Below are 18,117 nucleotides of genomic sequence, written 5' to 3'. Positions count from 1 at the left end.
GACAGTATGATGATTTGTGAACAGTTTCAATTTGTCGACCTCCTCAGTTGCCATCTACCTGGGTATCAAAAAGCGTCCGAGCCCCGGGCCGTCGGACGTGGCTGGGATCTGAGAGGAAGTGGGCGGCGGGACCCTGCGGAGGTGGTACTTGCTCTGCGGGAGGCGGCGCTCGGATGTGGCTGTCAGGTCCACCACGCCGGCCCCTTTCTGCTCTCCTGCACACACGGTGCGGCGGGGGGCCGCGTGGCTTTCGAGGCTGAGGTGTGCCACCTTTCCACGGGCGCCTCCGGGACTTCTAACGGTGTGCGCTACACGCGACTCTGGGGGGCACCTCTAGCTTTTCGGGACGTCGCCACCCAAATCTCCAAGGATCTTGAACTTTAAATGGAGGGTGTGCTTGTCTACGAGTGTGTTTCTGTGAGTGTGCGAGTGTTTGTGTCTGTGTGTTTGTGAAAAGGGAAGGGGGGGTTTGGACAATTTTGAAATAGTGGATCAGACGGGGCAAGGGGCTGGACCCGAGAGAAAATACTTCTCTTACTGTCTCGTTCATGACGACCCCACACACACCTGCCACATAAAGACACACACACACACACACACACACACACTCACACTGAGGCGCCCCACACCCCCACCCTATCTACACCTGCACCATCTCCTCCATCACCTACAAAGCTCAGCCACCCTCGCTGAGACACTTTCACCCACTGGACCTGGATCAGACTGAATCTAGTTAAATATTTTTTACTACTACTCTAGCCATAATAATACTATTTTACTTGTTTAATTTATTGCTCTGATGATTGTTTTTTATCCGCTGTTATTTTTACTATACTAGTGCAGAAAAACATTAATTTCGTGTGTTAACCTGATCATACCGTTCTCTTTTTTTTTTTTTTTTTAACCCATAAGAACCCAGATCCATTTGTGCTTAAAGTAACACAATGGAGGATATACTGTACCACAGATATTTTGGATGTTTTATCTGAAATACGACTAATTCATGTCAAAGATGTGATGTTACATCGACATTACATTGTCCGTGCTAAATGTATTCTTTATTTGAAAAGAACTCAACTTGGCACTTTTTTGTGTACCACAAACGTGCTTGAAACAAAGAACATATGCAGTGGAACCCGATTAAGTCGCCCTGCTTCTGTCGACAACCTGTCTGTGTGAACCAACTAATGAAGTCCCGGGCCACCGTTGTCTTATATTTTCCGAGATATTTTCCGAGCTTGTTTTACATGAATTCATTGACGAAGAGTTGAATTCTAATATTTCACACCCCATTAAACCATTAGAATTAAGGAGGCTCCGATTTATCTGACAATTTCGGTGAAAAAGCATGTGATCCGCATATGCTGATAGATACCTTCCAACACCGATCACCTGTGGCTCGTACTATTGCAGCCTGCAGCCATTCCTGCGTGCTGTGTAGTGTCTTGCTCTAACGTCTTGGGTAGTGTCCCCCTCCCACTTTCGTTCACACTGCGCAGGCGTGCTAAAAAACAGAACAAACATGTCTGCCGTGTGGAACTTACCTACCAACACACGCCACCAAAAATATCTTGCGGGGGCAGCACGTTAAAAAGCTTTAATGCGGCATAACACTTGGAGTATGGTGAGTTTCTGAGGCTCACGGTGTGGTCATCAGCCAAACGGCAGCTAAAGCGGCCAGAACGCTGGACAAAACTCGCCCGTACTGTACGTGCGTGACAGTCGTACGGCTAAGCAAGTAACCCAAAAAATATTTGAATTCATCGGATGACCAGCCTTTGTGAGACTTGGAAGACATCCTGTTCGCCAACTGCTCTCTCACTTGGAGCCCACCTGTGTGCTACCTGGAAGCTCAATCTCGCAACCAAAGTCTCCTGAAAGAATGCGTCTCATTCTCAAGTTTCATGAGTGACATAGGTTGTCTTGAAAAAAAAAAGTTATTGTTCTTGTGTACATTAAGGTGATTTTAAGGTTAGCAGGGGTGCGGCAAGGAATTCGGGGCACAACGTTGCCCCCCCACCCTTATTGTTTTTTTTTATTATTACCTATTTTTTGGGCCCCCCCACTTAAACGGCATCCCTGGCCAATAGCACTCTTCATAAATGAAAAATGTATAGTTAAGTCATGTGATAGATATTGGTATCGGCCGATTTCACTCATGGATGATCGGAATCGGTTGCGTAAAACCCTGATCGGCGCATCCCTAATTAGAATTGTTAAATGGCTTTGAAATGAGCTATGGTGGCAAAATAATATGATTTTGGACGTGAGCTAGCTTACCTGACACACTGCCATTTTGGGGAAGCCATATCCTGGGGTAGTTACATGACTGTCACATGACAACCACTCCAAAATGTTTCCTGTATATCACTTAGTGACTTCATGAGCTCAAGTCAAGCACAAAGCTGTGTAAGGTCCACTTCAGGACATTTAAAGCGTTGGTGACATGGGTTCTTATGGGTTAAAATATTCACGTCTGTTCATCTTTACATGAACGCCATTCTATTTTTTCGTTCACTTCTTCAGTCGCCATAAAATGTGGAGACATAGGCTGACTATGTGTCACAGCAGCAGCAGGGTTGCATTGTTTTGCTTAGATACTGTAGTCCACATGACGACGTACGGCCGTGACGACTGCGTGGATTAAGGTCAATGGGAGCAGGGTTGACCAATCAAAGGCTGGCTAACACTAATGAGTCTGTGACATCTTCAGCTTAACGAGCTGGTGTGTGCTTTAGCAGATGAGTCCATATACACTACCGGTCAAAAGTTTTAGAACACCCCAATTTTTCCCAGTTATTTATTGAAATTCAAGTTGTTCAAGTTCAATCAATAGCTTGAAATGGTACAAAAGGTGAGTGGTGAAGTGCTAGAGGTTAAAAAAAAGGTAAAACTGAAAGATAATTTGTATTTCAGAATGATACAAAAAGGCCTGTTTCAGCGACCACAAAATGGGTCAACAATTTAAAGCTGTTCTGCAGAAATGGAGGTTTATCAAGCCTTGGCAGTTGGAGCAACTAATTCCTACAGGTGTTCCAAGTTGTGGAGAACTTACTACCTCCTCTGTCTGCATAAAAACTGTGTTCGGAACACACTGTGGTAGTATACCCTCGTGAACATCAGTTGACCAGCATTGTACTGGACATAGTCATTTGTTGCTCCAAAAATGGCAAGAAAAAGGGATTTAACAGACCATCTTCACACTTACAAATGCAGGTTTTTCCTCCAGAGAAATTGGAGTGTTCTAAAACTGCTGGCCGGCAGTGTAGAAAACATTACAGGACAAAATGCAAAAAGGAGGCTTATTGTGGGAAATATTGCGTTATTGAATGCATCAGTCCATATGTTTGCAGCCTTCGAGTGAAATCTGAAGTTTACGTTTGAATAGATGGAAATGACACAAAAAAGTGGCAGCCTTGCGTTAAGAGTTAGTCGTTAAAAAAATATGAATGATTTTTTTTTTCACCTGAAAGTTCAAATACGGGACAAACACCAATTAAAACAGGAGGGGGCCAGGAAAGTACAGGAAGTTTGCCGGTGAGAATGGTACAGTTGACAGGTGTGTTCTACATTTATGTTAATGGTCGTGGTTTCAAAACGTGCTTCACAAATTACTTTGAGGAACATCATGTTTACGCTTGCACAATGAAGTGAAGGAATGAAAAAAAAAGTAGGAAGAAGCAGTTTTGTTGTTGTTTTTTTTTTTTTTTACTTAAGCTACCTCTTTTCCATAGCTCAGCAATAACTGACGGTTTGTTTCATCCCCGTCTTTAAAGATTGCTATAACAAGACTGGGGGGTAGAGGGGGAGTGTTAAAGAAATATAGAAATAAGTAAACACAATAAATAATATGAATAAATACCAGATAAATACAAGTATTACAAGTAATATTCACATAATACATGGAAAATAAGTGATACTGCAACAAATAAAGATGATAGCTGATTGGATTGTGATGGAGAAGTTAAAAGGATCCATGGTTTCCTCAGAGTTGCCCAATAAGAGCAGGGGCATTAATCATTTTGAAAATGTAAAAAACAATGACAGTTTATCGTGGTTGATTGGTTCCAGACTCGACCGCAAAGTAGGATTCAATCTTAATAAACTGAATATTTTCGTAGCTAGAGCAAAGAAAACCTGTTTATGACTTTCTAAATTCGGTTTTTAACATTATTAGAACCCTGTAGACATGAAATAACACCCCAGTAGTCACCTTTACGCTTGTTTACACCACATTGCACAGGCTATGGGATCACTGCAGGGACATAAGAGATGGCCGCCGCTACAATAGCAAGCTACTGCGCTAACGAGTTACCCTCTCCAATTTATTTATTCTAAACTTAAAAAAGTCTGTCAAACGGAGTGGGGAAGAGGGACAAAGCAAGAAGACAAAATGTACCACTTCCACTACAAGCATGGTGATGGTAATGTAATATAACATCATGTCTCATCAATGTAACATTACTGACGCCCAGTGGCCAGAATAATACATCGTCTTTCAATATTTTTTGACAACTAACAGGCCAACGGCAAACACGAAGCAGCGGTCATTTATTCATTAATTTTTGAAAAAACACGCTGTTCGAACTGTACGACTGTATGTGACATGATGTCATTCACACCTCTTTTGTGTCATTTCCAGCCAACGCATAGAAATTCTCGTTCATTTACATTTCAAATTTAATTTCATATTTGTGATATCAATAATTTTGGTTGTAACTGTTGGAGTCGCCAGTTCCTTCACTGTTCATGTAACGCAGGGGTGTCCAAACTTTTTCCACAGAGGACCGCATGCAGAAAAATTAAAGGATGGGGGGGCCGCTTTGATACATTTTGTGCTTGAAAGATGCTAAAAGCATTGCAATGTAGGGTGCAATGGTGTGCCATTATCACGGTTCGGTGCGTACCTCTGTTGTCGGGTCACAGTTCGGTTTATTTTGGGTACAGTAAGGGAAGAAAATGCATAATATCAAACTGCTTAGCTTTTGTGTGGTAAAAAAAAATTAAAAGGAAGGACCAGAGGCTAGGTGGATAACTCTAGCTAGCCAGCTGCTGCCAGAGAGACATAAGAAAGTGAGAGCCAGACAAAATGTGTAAACAAAGATGGTAAAAAAGTCGATCGAATGCGACTAAAAGTGCGATCACACGCTTACACTGTGACAAGCTGTTGTCAATTGACTCCATATTTTACAGACTATTTTTCTTACTATAATAAGGGACAAAGTGTGTCCCTTGTCAACCGGCATACTTTTATCGGGTCGCACATGCGCGAGTAGATGACAAATTTACTTGCGATGTCTATTTTGTCTATGTCTATTGCAAAATGTGATCATTTAGTTGCAGTCTGAAGCCCTGAATATTGAATAATTTATCTCAATAATAATTAGTAGTATTTTTACAAAATGCAGAGAGCCAATCAAAAATGAGCTGTGGGCCAAAAATGGCCCTCGGTACCTTACCTGTCTGCTGCGACAATACCTTCACCATTGTCACCTGCAGTTTATTCTTTTTTACAAAGTTAAAATACGGGAAATTTACCAGAAAGTATTTAAACAGGAGAGCGAGGGCAAAGAATGGCAAAATACAGGAGTTTCCCGGGAAAAATGAGTGTTGACAGGTGAGCTTTGGACACCCCTGGTTTACGAGCTTTCTTTTTACGATGCTACAGACAAATACAACAGTAAGTGTTTGAAGAGTGTGAATGATTATTGTATTTTTAGTACAAAAAGTTGAAGTGCAGCAATAGTTTAGCCCGTAGCTCCCATTCTCATCTCTACTGAACAAAGCCGACTTTGGTCTCATCCACTTGTTTAGCGGGGAAGGCCAAGTGTCCTCTCACGGGAGACTTTTACAACGGAAGAGGGTTTTCAAGGTCTGCCTTCTCCTTGGCACAATCGCGAGCCAAAGACTGGACTGTATTTGTTTACCGAGTAGACGCGTAATGCGATAAATCTGTACCGTGTGGGAAACGGGCATGTCTCTGCTTGGAAATACTGATTACCGATTACGAATACACACATACCGTGACACCCGGAATTTTTATTTTTAATAATAGGTCAAAGGGCAATACAACTAGTTGCGGGCCCTGACATAACTGATTTTAGAAGCGCTGGATGGCTGCTTATTGTCACGCTTAGTTGTCGGAGAACAACTTTCCGACCTGTCATTCTGTCATCCCCTCACAGTAGTGACACATACTTGAGAGTATATTTCCCACCTGTAGCCCCTCATTCGGTCAACTGTTTATGGAGTATGAGTTCACCGTGCCAGCTGAGGATGCAACACGTTGTGCAGTTGTTGCCTTTCACGGTTACCCGTCGCGCTACCGCAGCCCGTTTAGTCCTCTCGTGCAATGTAGCACTTGTGTCCAACTCAGCGCCGTGCACTCTCACCTCAGTCATTAGCAAACACGTGGACGAGCCAAGTAGCAAAACCCATCAGAGTACACAGAAACAAACACACCCTTCTTCTTCTTCTTCTTCTTGTGGCACACTACTATATGAACTTGTCTGTCCATTATTGATAACTGTGCTGTTGGGTATGAAAAGAAGAGAACTCTGGAAAGGCACGATGAAGGCAGTGTGGACGTTTTTTTGTTTTGTTTTGTTTTTTTCTTGTTAGTCCAGTTGCCTTTAAAGTGAACAACCAACCCAGCGCCTTCACACACGATATATTTCATGTACAAAAAGAGAGACAAAGAACCGTGACTGCTTTCTATTCTCCCTCCGTTTTTAGTGAATACCGTACTGTGATATTTACGTAGGCTGCAGAGGTCATGTTATTTGGCTGCTGAATTACTGTTAATACTATTTCTGAATTGTCGCTTTTCCCGTGGTGACCCAAGTACCCCCCCCCCCCTCGCCCATTTCCTGTTCCTACCTACCAAATCACCAACTCAACAGGGTGTCACTAAAGTCTGAACACACAGGCAAAAATGCATATGTTATAACAAAATTTAAATACATTTTTAAAATATAACATATAGAAAATGAATAAATAATATATAATGAATTAATTTTATGTTTCTTATTTTATTTATTTATATAATTACTGTATTTTCTTTCATTTTGAAATGTATTTAGATGAGTTAATTATTTAATGTATTATTTATTTACGCTGCACAAGTCTAGACATATAACACGTTACTGTATCATCCCTTTCAATGTTTGCATTATAAAATTTGGGATTTTTTTCGGAAAAAATACAAGAAAATGAGGGAAATTATCTTCCACAAGGACCGGGGGCGGGTTAAGGGTACTGGTGTAAAGACCAGACTGCCCCACGTGGCGCAACCGTGCTATTTCACCGGCGTGCTTCTTTTATTTTGAAGGCCTGACATTACCGGCTACAGGATGCAGTAGGCCGATGTTGCCCGAGCGTTGTCGAGCGGACCGAAGGCTTCGCTGCTTCGGCATGAAAGTTCAAATATGGGAAAAATACGGAAAGCTGTTAAAAATAGAGCGCACCGGGAAAGAAGGGCAAAATATGATAGATATAGGTATATACTGTACACAAAAAAAAAATTTAATGTATAATTAATTAAATGAAAACAAACAGTGCAATAAACAATTAAATAATATATCCATGTTTGTCAGTGTGTCCAGACTTGAGGGACACCCTGAATATTTCCCAGGGATGCCAACCTCCACTGCCTACCACCTTCAAGTTCAATCATTTCGATGAGATTCTGGCTTTCCTGAACTTTTTGTTTCTCTCTGAGACCCCGTTGTCTTGCTATAGAGGGGGCCATTATCTGCGGTCATGTTGCTGACCACACGTCCGGCATCTTTTTCTTGCTGTGTGGCTTGTGCTGTTTCAGCCGGTGGGGTGAGACTGGGTTGCATCCTCTTTTCGGGGTGGGAAGCAGACACCAGTGTGGACACCACGAGTTTGTTCTTGCCTCCCTCCGTCCCCCCACCCCCCTTACTGGGCGTTAATTCATTGTGGTGTATATTAACTTTAGGTGATATAGACCTCAATGCACTTTGCTTTGACTTGAATCAGCTCCTTCCAGTGTACCATTATGGAGTACCCAGAACTCGCCACTGGAGGGCGCCAATGTCTTAAATGTGAAACACTACAAATTGTGGATATTTGCACAGGTACTTAATTTATTTTTTAGAATATCATTAAAACAGGATTTATATCAGTCAATTGTTGGCTGTATATACAATTTATGAATATAGTATATATCTTAGAGCTCAAGGTTTATTTATAGCTAGAGCAAGAGAAGTCAGACTAATTTAAAGCCGTTTCTGTCAGTGATGTTGGGGAAATGACCAGCAATCCTGCATGACTTCAATGTTTGGTTTTAAAGGGGGAAATGTGACATGATGCACAGCTAGGACTGGTAGTTTGTCCAATGCAGACCGTTGCTAAAGTTCAATCAATACCAAGAAATAAGTGCTCAATGTGGCGCCAGGCTTGTTGTGTGGAACACAGTCACTTCACATTGTTCAGTACATTCAGGGGGTCTTCTGGCTTGTTCAAATGTAGGCTTGCATTTACAAATGGACACACACGACCAGCTAAGGAGGATAATAATTGACTTTTCGATTCCCAATTAAACCCGGAAGAATCCAGAGAGCCATTTGAGCTTAAAAATGATACCACAGACCAATTGGAACACACTGAAGACATGTATGACATGTTTTGTAAAGTACTAATAAATCATGTCAATGATATGTAATGTTACATTATTCATGGTGAATGTACTTGAAAACTCAACTTGACACACAAATGTACAGTTTATCCCTTCAAATTCATTGAGTACATTATTAAAACTTTGCAATATTTTGCTAGCTTGTTTTCAGACAATTCAAGAACAGTTAAATTCGAATAATTCTCACCCGATAAAGCATTAGAATTGTTAAATGGATTTTAAAAAAAAAAAGCCTCAATGGCAAAAAATGAGCTAGCTTACCTGACACGCTGCCATTTTGGGGAAGCCATGTCCTGAAAAAAGTCACGTGCAGCCTCGCCAACTCCTCGCGAGAAATCGCTAAATTACGTCATTTTCTGATTTGTATGGTTGCCATTGGCATGTTACCTGGTGTCATTTTTGAACGACTCGTTCACGATTGGCACATTTCTATTAACAAGTTCAAGTTGAGCACAAAGCTGTGTAGGACACATTTGGACACATTTAAAGTGTTCTTGTGGGTTCAATTGGGAATCGTTTGATATTCAACTGACACCATTCCTGTCTCACAGTCCAGCCAACACCAGTGAGAGACTAGAGCAAATCATTTCGTGTAAAACAACTCAAATTTTTAGTATCGGATGGATGGACATTGAAGGTGCAATCTATGAACATTCTGGGGTTTTTTTACCTCAGTGTTGAGTTGTTCAGATGGATGCTACAGTGTTTTAACCTCCCGAAGGCTCAGTATTAAACATGCACTGTTGTTTTGAGACGGATTTTGGAGGACAACAGAAGTTGATGTTATATGCAAAAAAAGAAGTTTGAGTAGCCTAATTTTCACTGCTTTGCTTTTTTGATTTCCTCCCCCAACTGAAAGCAACTGTAAACTGAGCTTGAGTGGTTGTGGTATCTACAGAGAACATGGAGCTGAAGACTAATAAAATTCACTTACAGTATGTTGGCATTCCTCCTCCATTTATTTGGCTTTTATTTCTCTTATTTGGGTGCACGGGCCGTCAGCATCAGCTTTCGGAAGGAACTTTTTGGAGTTCAGCTGTTACGTTTGGCTGAACGTGCGTGTTGCGTTACACCACGATGTGAAGACATTGGTGGCTGCGTGGACTTAAAGTGAAGAGGAGCTCACAAGGAGCGGCCCGATACGCAACAATTCAAAGTAGCAAAGCAATGAAGAATGTCTAGAAGGCACAGCTGGGTCATAACATAAAGCTCACCAGGGAAGGTGGGAACGAGAACATTGTTATTGCCGTTAATTGGTGATAAGTGAATCTCCGCAAAGTAGGATTCCCTATTCATAAAAGGAATATTTTCATAGTTAGAGCATAGAAAACATGTTCACACCTTCTAAATAATTTTTTTAAACATTATTTGAGCCCTCGCTACATGAAGTGACACCCCAACTGTCACCTTTACACTCGTATTACCCAATATAGTAGACATAATAAGAGTAAACTGCATGACAGAAAATACAGTAACATTACTGTCAGTGTAGAATACCTACATATCATTCGCTGCGTCTTCTGACGCTGTGTATGTCATTTTAGTTTATTTAGCCATTATTATCCTTAAAAATGGCCATAAATAGGCCATATTCAACCACGAAACAAGATGATTCATTAATTCATATATTTTTGAAAAACCGTGATGGAGTGAAGCCGCAAAATTTGAAGCAGGAAGTGCTGCTGCTGCTGTGCCCATGCCCCATCTAAAAGCCTTCACGGGACTCCGTCTTGCTTACGACGTTAAAAAAACACACACACACACACACACACACACACACCCACACAAAATGAAGCAACAGAAGAAATTTGTCAACACGCTTTGCTTTTCATGTGTTTTGCTCACTTTTCCATAAAAATAACATGCACGTGCGTCATGGCCAGCGGCTGGTCTAGATATGGGCCATATGGACAATTGCCCGGGGCAGCATTCTCTTGGGGGAGCCCCGTGGGGGGGGATCCCATTTATTTGTGTTCAGCCCTCATCAAGTCAGGATGTGTGGCAGATGGGCGCCCCCTACAGGCGGGATACACGAGCCCCCCCACGCTCTTCAGACGTCATCAAATGTCCGCCACGTGACCAAACCACTTCAACACTGTGCCTCAGCCGTCAGGTTACGACAGTAATTTCTCAAAACTGCTACATATTTCAACAATATTGTTTTCATTGTATCGCAGACCCAGAGTCTGAAACATGGAAAAGAGAAAGTCAAAGCCATCAGGTGCACAATTTAGAAAGAAGAGGAAAGAAGAAGCGGAGCAACGGGGGCCAAAGATAACCGTATAACTTAATATCATTACAAAAAATAACTTTTGTATAGAAATACTAGTAGTGAAAAATGAGATGATGATGTCGTTACCCCACCAACCCACAAATAGATTGCAGTCTTGATATGTGCTTTTAACACCGAAACACAAAAAAGAAACTGCTGAATGTATTTGTTTCATGGGGCACTTTTTATTGAGAGTAGACTGTTGGAGCAGTCGTTACTTTTTTTACAACAAAAAGCGGGTGTTGCCACATTTTGCCAGGCAAGCCTGGCACAGTGGAGGTTGATCCCAGGATGTTACCAACCAACGCAAGAAAACTTGGAAAAAAAGAGGACAAGGAACAAAAAGCTGGAAAGAGGAAAAGGAGGTGAGCAGAGTCAAGAGTCTCTCGATGAGCTGCTGTTTCCTCTCCGCGCCCACCCGTTGGCTCGATTGTACATGAGATGATGGTCATGAGAAGAAGGAAAAACAAAACAGGATTGGTTCTCTTTACTTCTGGGCAGGGATCATGCTGTCGATGGCCTCTCCCTTCTCCAGCTTCTTCTCCATCTCCACCATCAGCTTGACACCATCGACCACCAGCTGCACCTGCTCGACCTCAGAGGAGCCCAGGCGATCGGCGTTGGAGATGTCAAACACGCCACCCACAGAGGCAGTGTCGACGCCACCTTTAGAGGACCCGAAGAAACATTTTTGTTGGGTGCAAATGAGACACTTAACGGCTCTGCAGACAGCCCGTGTGAGGGAAGAACCGCAGTCATACCTGTGCCACGCTTCTGCAGGCGCAGTCTGGTGAGGATCTCCTCAAACTTGGCGTGTGTGCTCAGCTTGGGTAGCTTGACGTGGACACCACCTCGCAGACCGGTGCCCAGGTTTGAGGGGCAGGTCAGGATGTAGCCCAGATGCTCGTTCCACATGAAGCCATGGTTGTGCTTCTTGAAGATCTCCTCAATCTGGTGCAAAAAGAGAGAGTCAGAGGAAACCTTTGTGTTGCTTTCATTCCTTCATGGCGAGTGTGGACGTCTCATCGTCGTACCTTCTGAAGGCCGACGCAGAAACGCTTGAAGACCTCCCTCATGTTGCCACCCTTCTGCATGGAGATGACACGCAGGTGGTCCTCCTCATTCACCCACACCAGGAACGTCTTGTTGTCATTGTGCCTGGATGTGCGACGGAAAGAAGATTCAAAGCTGTGTCAACCGTTTGTCCAGGAGCACTGCACTCCCAGCCCCAAGATTGCCATTAGCAAGTTGTTTAGATGGACAGACAGACAGACAGACAGATAGATAGACAGACAGACAGACAGACAGACAGACAGACAGACAGACAGACAGATAGATAGACAGACAGACAGATAGACAGACAGATAGACAGACAGACAGACAGATAGACAGATAGACAGACACCCACTGTGTCTGGTAAATTTTTAAAAGTATATCATAAAGTGCATTTCATATCATAGCATGGAGAATACAAGCCAATTGATGTAATAATGAAATAAATTATTCATTTAAATAAATTACCAATTTAAATAAATGATTTACTTAAACTGATTATTTAATAGCTAATTAAAGTTATTTACTTATTTATTTTAAACCCCGAAGTATTTTGAGGTGCAGTATTCCCTCGTTTATTGTGGGGGATAGGTTCCAAAAAATAAGGGAAATCCGCAAAGCAGCCAACTTTATTTGTTTATAATGATTATATAAGTTTTAAGGCTGTAAAACCGCTCAAAATACACTTTATACACTTTTCTCAGACAGGCAGGAACATTTCCTCACATTTTTCTAATGTTCAAACACTCTCAAAGTTCAAATTTTGTTTGAATTTTAATGATCAATCTACTAGTAATTATTAAGTGACTGATGCGTATTCGTCCTCCTCCTTGAACCCAAGGTTCATTTAGCCGGTTAACTTCTTCTTCTTCTTCTATTTTTTATTCGCGGTTAGCAAGCAGTTCACACAGTTAGCGAGTTTCCTTGGGACTACTGACCACAACAGGAAATGGCAAAAAGCAGATTGATTGACAGCGGTCTACAGCCAATCAGGACACAGAACACAATGGGTGGGTTCTCCCTTAGTCAATAAGGACTGTTGTGGCTCTATATTTAGCCGGCTATCATCTACTGTGGGTTGCTAATATGCTCGTCCAGGCATGGAAACTCAAGCCTCACAGGTCTTCATCTCTCACGTGAGTATACAACACCCTCTAGTGGTATCAGTAGTAAATACGACCAATGCGCGTTCATACGCGGTTAAAAAAATATGCCAAATTGCCCTTTAAAAAACCGAATAGCCAATATAGCCAAGCTAACTTACAACAACAACAATGCAGAGGACAGAATCATAGAAAATATGTGAAATGGTATTTTAAGCAATAACAAAAGAAACCACTAACATAAATGATGAATTATTAAGAGCTAAGATAAGAATTACAACTTTATTTACAATTCATACATAGCTCCGTTTACGATCGGTCAGCCTTTCAACAGACAAACGTTTCAGTACCGCACATCACTAATTTGTACTTCCACGGTGCCACAGGACCCACCATCACCCCTCACTGACAAGCGGCGACCCAAATTGTAGAATTTTTGTCATGTAGCCATTTTTGAATGCTTCATTTAGGCCGAGAACACTTTTACACAATTTGTGTAATTGTGCGTTAACTCGTTTTTTTTCTAGTAACGGGCCGAAATTAAATCATTTTCAGAAAGCCGTGATAGAGTGACGGCGCAATGTAGTGAGGGACGACTGTTTCGCCTACTCTTGAGGTTGACTTCCTGCCAATTTGTCAAGTCGTGGAAACACCACCGCACCCTAATTTATGTACCTGACATAGTTGGGTCGCTCTTGTGAACCGGGAGAAATGGACCTATACTGTACCACTGCACAGAACCTAGATATGATCATTAAAGTACCGCAGGTGAGCGGGTTTTCCCAAGTGGTCGCCACTGCTGAATGGCAAATACACGTGGATCCACTAGGGTGGACACGTCGCTGGTAGTTTTGTACTTACATGATGCCTCTGGCGTCAGGCCAGTCACGGGCCATACCGGCGCAGGTGAGCAGGGGGGAGACGGGCTTGTCAAACAGGAAGTGATCAGCAATCAGCTGCTCCTGCTCAGCATCAGTCATGGACTTCAGGGGGTAGTACTTCCCCTTGAACTCACCATCCAGGCTGGTCAGAGCTGGTGGGATGCATATTGTTAGGAAACTACATGCAATGCGTCTCTAAGTGGAAACACTTCGCTGTACCCTCCACAGACAGCTTCTCAATTGCTCTGCGCTCGCCACGGCTGTTGTGGGGGGGCAGGGTGAATCCCTTGATGCTGCGGCCAGTACGGACACGGCTGGACAAAACGTAGTTGGGGTCCAGGTCATCGCCGCCCTGTCGGCAATAAGAAAATGCGAGTGTTTGGTTACAAGTCGGCACATTTTTCTCAAGCACGGATCAGTTTTGTTTTCAAAGACCTTCAGGTTCTCAAAGTTCAGGTCAGTCTTGTGCTTGTCAGTGGGCTTGTATCCACCATGACGGTCGGAGATGATGGGGTCCAGCAGATCCTTGAAGACCTCGTAGGACTCCTCGTCACCAGCGACACAGCCAACAGTCATGATGAAGGGGTGACCTGAGGAGCGAGGGTCAGCGACGGATGAATTTCATTTACATTTAAATCTTGGAAATATTCGTTTGCTGCAAGAGAGAGACTGACCGGGGTTGTCAACACCAGTCTGGATGACATCATCCAGGGTGAAGCCACTGGGTGTCTGCTTGTCCCTCATCTTGCCATACAGGTCCTTGGTGAGAACCTTGGCCATGTGGTTGTTGTGCTTGGACAAGTCAGGGTACTCCTCCTCAACTTTGTAGTTGAGCTTGAAGTTGTTGTGGGTGTTTCCGAAAGGCATGCTTGCTTTTCTAACACTGGCGAGAAAACGCAAACGTAGGATTCTTGAAAACTGACAAGTCAGGTGGGATCTTTATCTGAAAACTCCCAGGAGTCCCAACATTTTTGATACGGTATCGTCTCAAGCCACACCTGGCAACATGTGCATGTGAAAATAAGGGAAACGTTCTGGCAAAAAGGGAAAATAATGGAAGTTCCTTGCCTCCGAAAGACCCGACTGCCCGCTATCATCGCAATGCACCGTTGTCCTAGCAGACTGCTGTGGCTCAATGTGGCGGAAACAGCTCTCATGTGTTGGGAATAAGCTCGAAATATTGTGGGAATAAAGTCATAATATTACGGGGAAGAAAATGTACAAAGATTATTTAAGAATAAAGTTGAAATAAATGGAAAATGACACAACAAAAAAGTGGCTTTTGCATCCTTTCATTTTCCACTCTGTGGCGCTGGCTGGAAAAAGTTTGGACACTCCTAAGCTACAGGATGTCCTGCGCCGATGTTGCCCGAATTTTACAGAGTGTTGAAATACGGGAACATTATTGGTGGGAACCAGGAAAGAAGGGCAAAATACGAGTGTTTCCAGGGGAAAACAGGAGGGTCGGCGTGTTTGCGTATGCGGCCTGAGCGCCTCAAGGCGGTGCTCGCGCCCGAGGTTGAGAAGCAGCGGTCGAGAAGACAGCTGCAGTCATTTTATCTGCTGGCAGAGGATTCCTGCTTACGTGCGTTACATCATTTACGAGGTGTCAGATGTCCAGTTAAAATAGAGTAGGTGGCAGGTGTGTGTGTTGGTATTTTTAGCGTCAGCACGGCTGCCCGCCCGCCCGCCTTGATGTCCTTCTCAACATACACCACACTCAGGGCACTGAATCGATGGCAACTGGAGTCTTCAGGTTGTCCGAGAAGACGATTTGCCTCTCATCTGAGCAGGTTTCATCCTTTCATGCTCAAAGACCGGATAGGACAGCCCTAATAGGATATGACTCGATCGTACTGGAGCTGTCCTATCGGGTATTTCAACTGATGCTTGGATGAGAGGCAGAACGTCTTGTCAGACAACCTGAGCGGTCCAGCTGCCATCGATTCGACGCCCTGAGACGACAACGACCCGTATGAACGAGAACATTGGTCTGCATTTGTCGCGCTTTACTGTCGCTACGTTTGCGTGACGCTACTTGCATTTCGTGATGTTTTATCCACGACAGCGTCCGACTGTTTCACAGGCTTTTGCAGCGTGAACGCATACGGTGACTTTTACGTCTAGTGGACGACAACCAGTTGTTCTTTTTGTAAACGTTTGATCCGTTGTTTATCAATCCGCCCAAAAAGAAGGCACCCAAAATGCCTCCACAGAGTCAAGCGTTCCCGAGCAGTCGCGCCCTCCTTAAATCTGACACTGAATCCACGTAGCACTATTTTTTAAAAAGTGCAAAAGGGTATTCAAGAGACCATATTTACCTGCACACTAGACAAGAATAGAGGTAACAGTCCTTGGGATCAGATCCTGTTCACCACGGCCAAAATAGGGGTCACCCAACTCGAAAGGGCTTCACTCCCTGCTTATATACCGGGCACACGCTCAACCACTGGTCTTGCCATTTTAGTGCCTGCTCCGCTCTGATTGGCCAGGCCCTGTGCACCAATACCCTCACACACGCTTCAGGACAGGGACACACCTCAAGTCATCCAAGAAGGGCGCACACAGCTGCAGCGTCACCCCCACCCCAAACATAGCACTGATACATGGCAGGAGTATCTGAGGGAAGAAGGGGGTCACAAGGGTAGCCGTGGGGGAGGTGAAACAAACTCAAAAAAGCTGAACCGTGCTTTTGTGAAATAAGCGACGTGAGCGGGTGCGCTTTGCCGTGACTCCACGTTGCTACCGCATTCCGATTATTATTGAGTTTTCCGTACGGAACTTTCAGTTCGGTACGGAGGCGTACCGATTTCCCACACGGTACGCGTTAAGTGAGGGACAGGGAGTGTTTGTGATGTGACACGTCCACCTGGTAAACAAATACAGCGCAGCCCAGCCTTTGGCTAATGGGAGTCATGGCTAGCGATGGTGCCAAGGACAAGCCGGGGCTCGAAAACCTGTTTGGGAACACTTGGCCGGACAAAGACAAAAGCGGTGGGTTGCCATTGTTCAGTAGAGATGGCGAACGAGGCAGAAAAAGAAACGTTTCGAACAAGGGGCGTCCAAAGAGCGGCCTGGGGGCCATTTACAGCCCACAGCTCATTTTTCATTGGCACATTGTGTAAAAATACAATTCATTATTAACTCATTCAATGCCAAAGACGTAGTTACATGTTTTTATCAACCCCAACACCTGATCCCCACAACATATTTGTACATCTTTTACGTATTTTTTTCGAGAGAGAGAAGCAAAAAGAGGTGATGACGCAACTGCCCACTAATGCATTTCACTTCAGATCAATTTTAAGCCATAAAAACGGCCACTAGGTGGCAGACGTGCATTTGACAGGAGCTCGGCAGGGATCGTGCGAACGAAAAACTCACACATGACAGGAAGGAGGAAGTGAGCGCGCCTGGAGGAATGTCGCGTGCACAAGGTTACGCATTGCAGGGACATTTTAACGCGTGCACACGCACATACTTCAGCTCCATATGTGAAAATTGTAAAGAGTTCATGGTGTAAAACAGCCCATTTTTGTGTTGTTTAGATATTTGAGCTGTCACAAAAGCAAAAAATATTTGTGTCAGAGTGAAAGTTTTTCACAAATGGTTGGTTTTCCCCCTTTTTTTAGTCGGGAACTGATATTTTCCTGAAACTTACCTATGTTCTACTGCTGATTACTAAAGAACGGACAAAGGTAGAACAAACTTGTTTCTTCTGGTGAAAGACGGGAGTCTAGTCTTTCTTTTGGTAGGTTCCGTGTTTTTATAGCCATAGAACACGATACTCCGTGTGCCTTGAAGGATCCAGTCAAATGGCGGATGGTTAATGAGCGATGTTACACTAATTTGCTTTGTCAGCTGGAACACAAAGCTTAGACGTGGATGTTTTGTTGAGATAGCTTAGCATATATTGACCTGCACTGGATTGGCTTTAGCACGTTTGATGTACAAAATGTATACGAGCACACGACTTAAATAGAGACAGAGCGTTACGTGCGGCAATAAAAATACCTCGACTGACTCTTAACTTGCAGCTGACTCACACCTGCTAGCTGACTGTGGCTCCTTTTGCTGTGCCGATAACCCCAGCCCCCGATCCCCCCGGGACTTATTCCCTCTACACAGATACACACCGATCTCATC

General features: G+C 43.6%; 2 protein-coding genes across 3 annotated transcripts in view; one reads left to right on the top strand and one right to left on the bottom strand.

Annotated features, from left to right (window-relative positions):
• mark4a (MAP/microtubule affinity-regulating kinase 4a) overlaps positions 1-9,592 on the top strand; it is a 36,145-nt gene extending 26,553 nt beyond the window's left edge. Inside the window, exon 17 of one of the 2 annotated variants that reach the window (XM_054754848.1) lies at positions 48-9,592. In XM_054754848.1, the coding sequence (XP_054610823.1) occupies positions 48-384 (337 nt within the window). In that variant the 3' untranslated portion in view covers positions 385-9,592. The remainder of the gene's footprint in view (positions 1-47) is intronic. The other variant, XM_054754850.1, reaches the window with a different exon arrangement.
• A 1,522-nt stretch (positions 9,593-11,114) lies between these two features.
• Positions 11,115-16,414, bottom strand: ckma (creatine kinase, muscle a). Its single transcript, XM_054755832.1, has 8 exons — positions 16,293-16,414; positions 14,646-14,854; positions 14,407-14,561; positions 14,191-14,323; positions 13,952-14,123; positions 11,969-12,092; positions 11,696-11,885; positions 11,115-11,600 (listed from the first exon to the last, which is right to left on the bottom strand). The coding sequence occupies exons 2-8, from the start codon at positions 14,836-14,838 to the stop codon at positions 11,422-11,424; spliced, it is 1,146 nt and encodes a 381-aa protein (XP_054611807.1). The 5' UTR covers positions 14,839-14,854; positions 16,293-16,414; the 3' UTR covers positions 11,115-11,421.
• Positions 16,415-18,117: the final 1,703 nt, after the last annotated feature.

The sequence above is a fragment of the Dunckerocampus dactyliophorus genome, chromosome 16, assembly GCF_027744805.1.
Source record: "Dunckerocampus dactyliophorus isolate RoL2022-P2 chromosome 16, RoL_Ddac_1.1, whole genome shotgun sequence".
NCBI lineage: Eukaryota > Metazoa > Chordata > Actinopteri > Syngnathiformes > Syngnathidae > Dunckerocampus > Dunckerocampus dactyliophorus.
This window is presented reverse-complemented; position numbering and strand designations above follow the sequence as displayed.

Excerpts from the sequence above, each read along its gene's own strand:
- ckma (XM_054755832.1), bottom strand. The coding sequence starts at position 14,838 with ATGCCTTTCGGAAACACCCACAACAACTTCAAGCTCAACTACAAAGTT. Across the intron at positions 14,124-14,190 it reads TGAGAAGCTGTCTGTGGAGG|CTCTGACCAGCCTGGATGGT; the intron begins GTACAGCGAAGT and ends GCATCCCACCAG. Across the intron at positions 11,601-11,695 it reads CCTGCAGAAGCGTGGCACAG|GTGGCGTCGACACTGCCTCT; the intron begins GTATGACTGCGG and ends GGTCCTCTAAAG.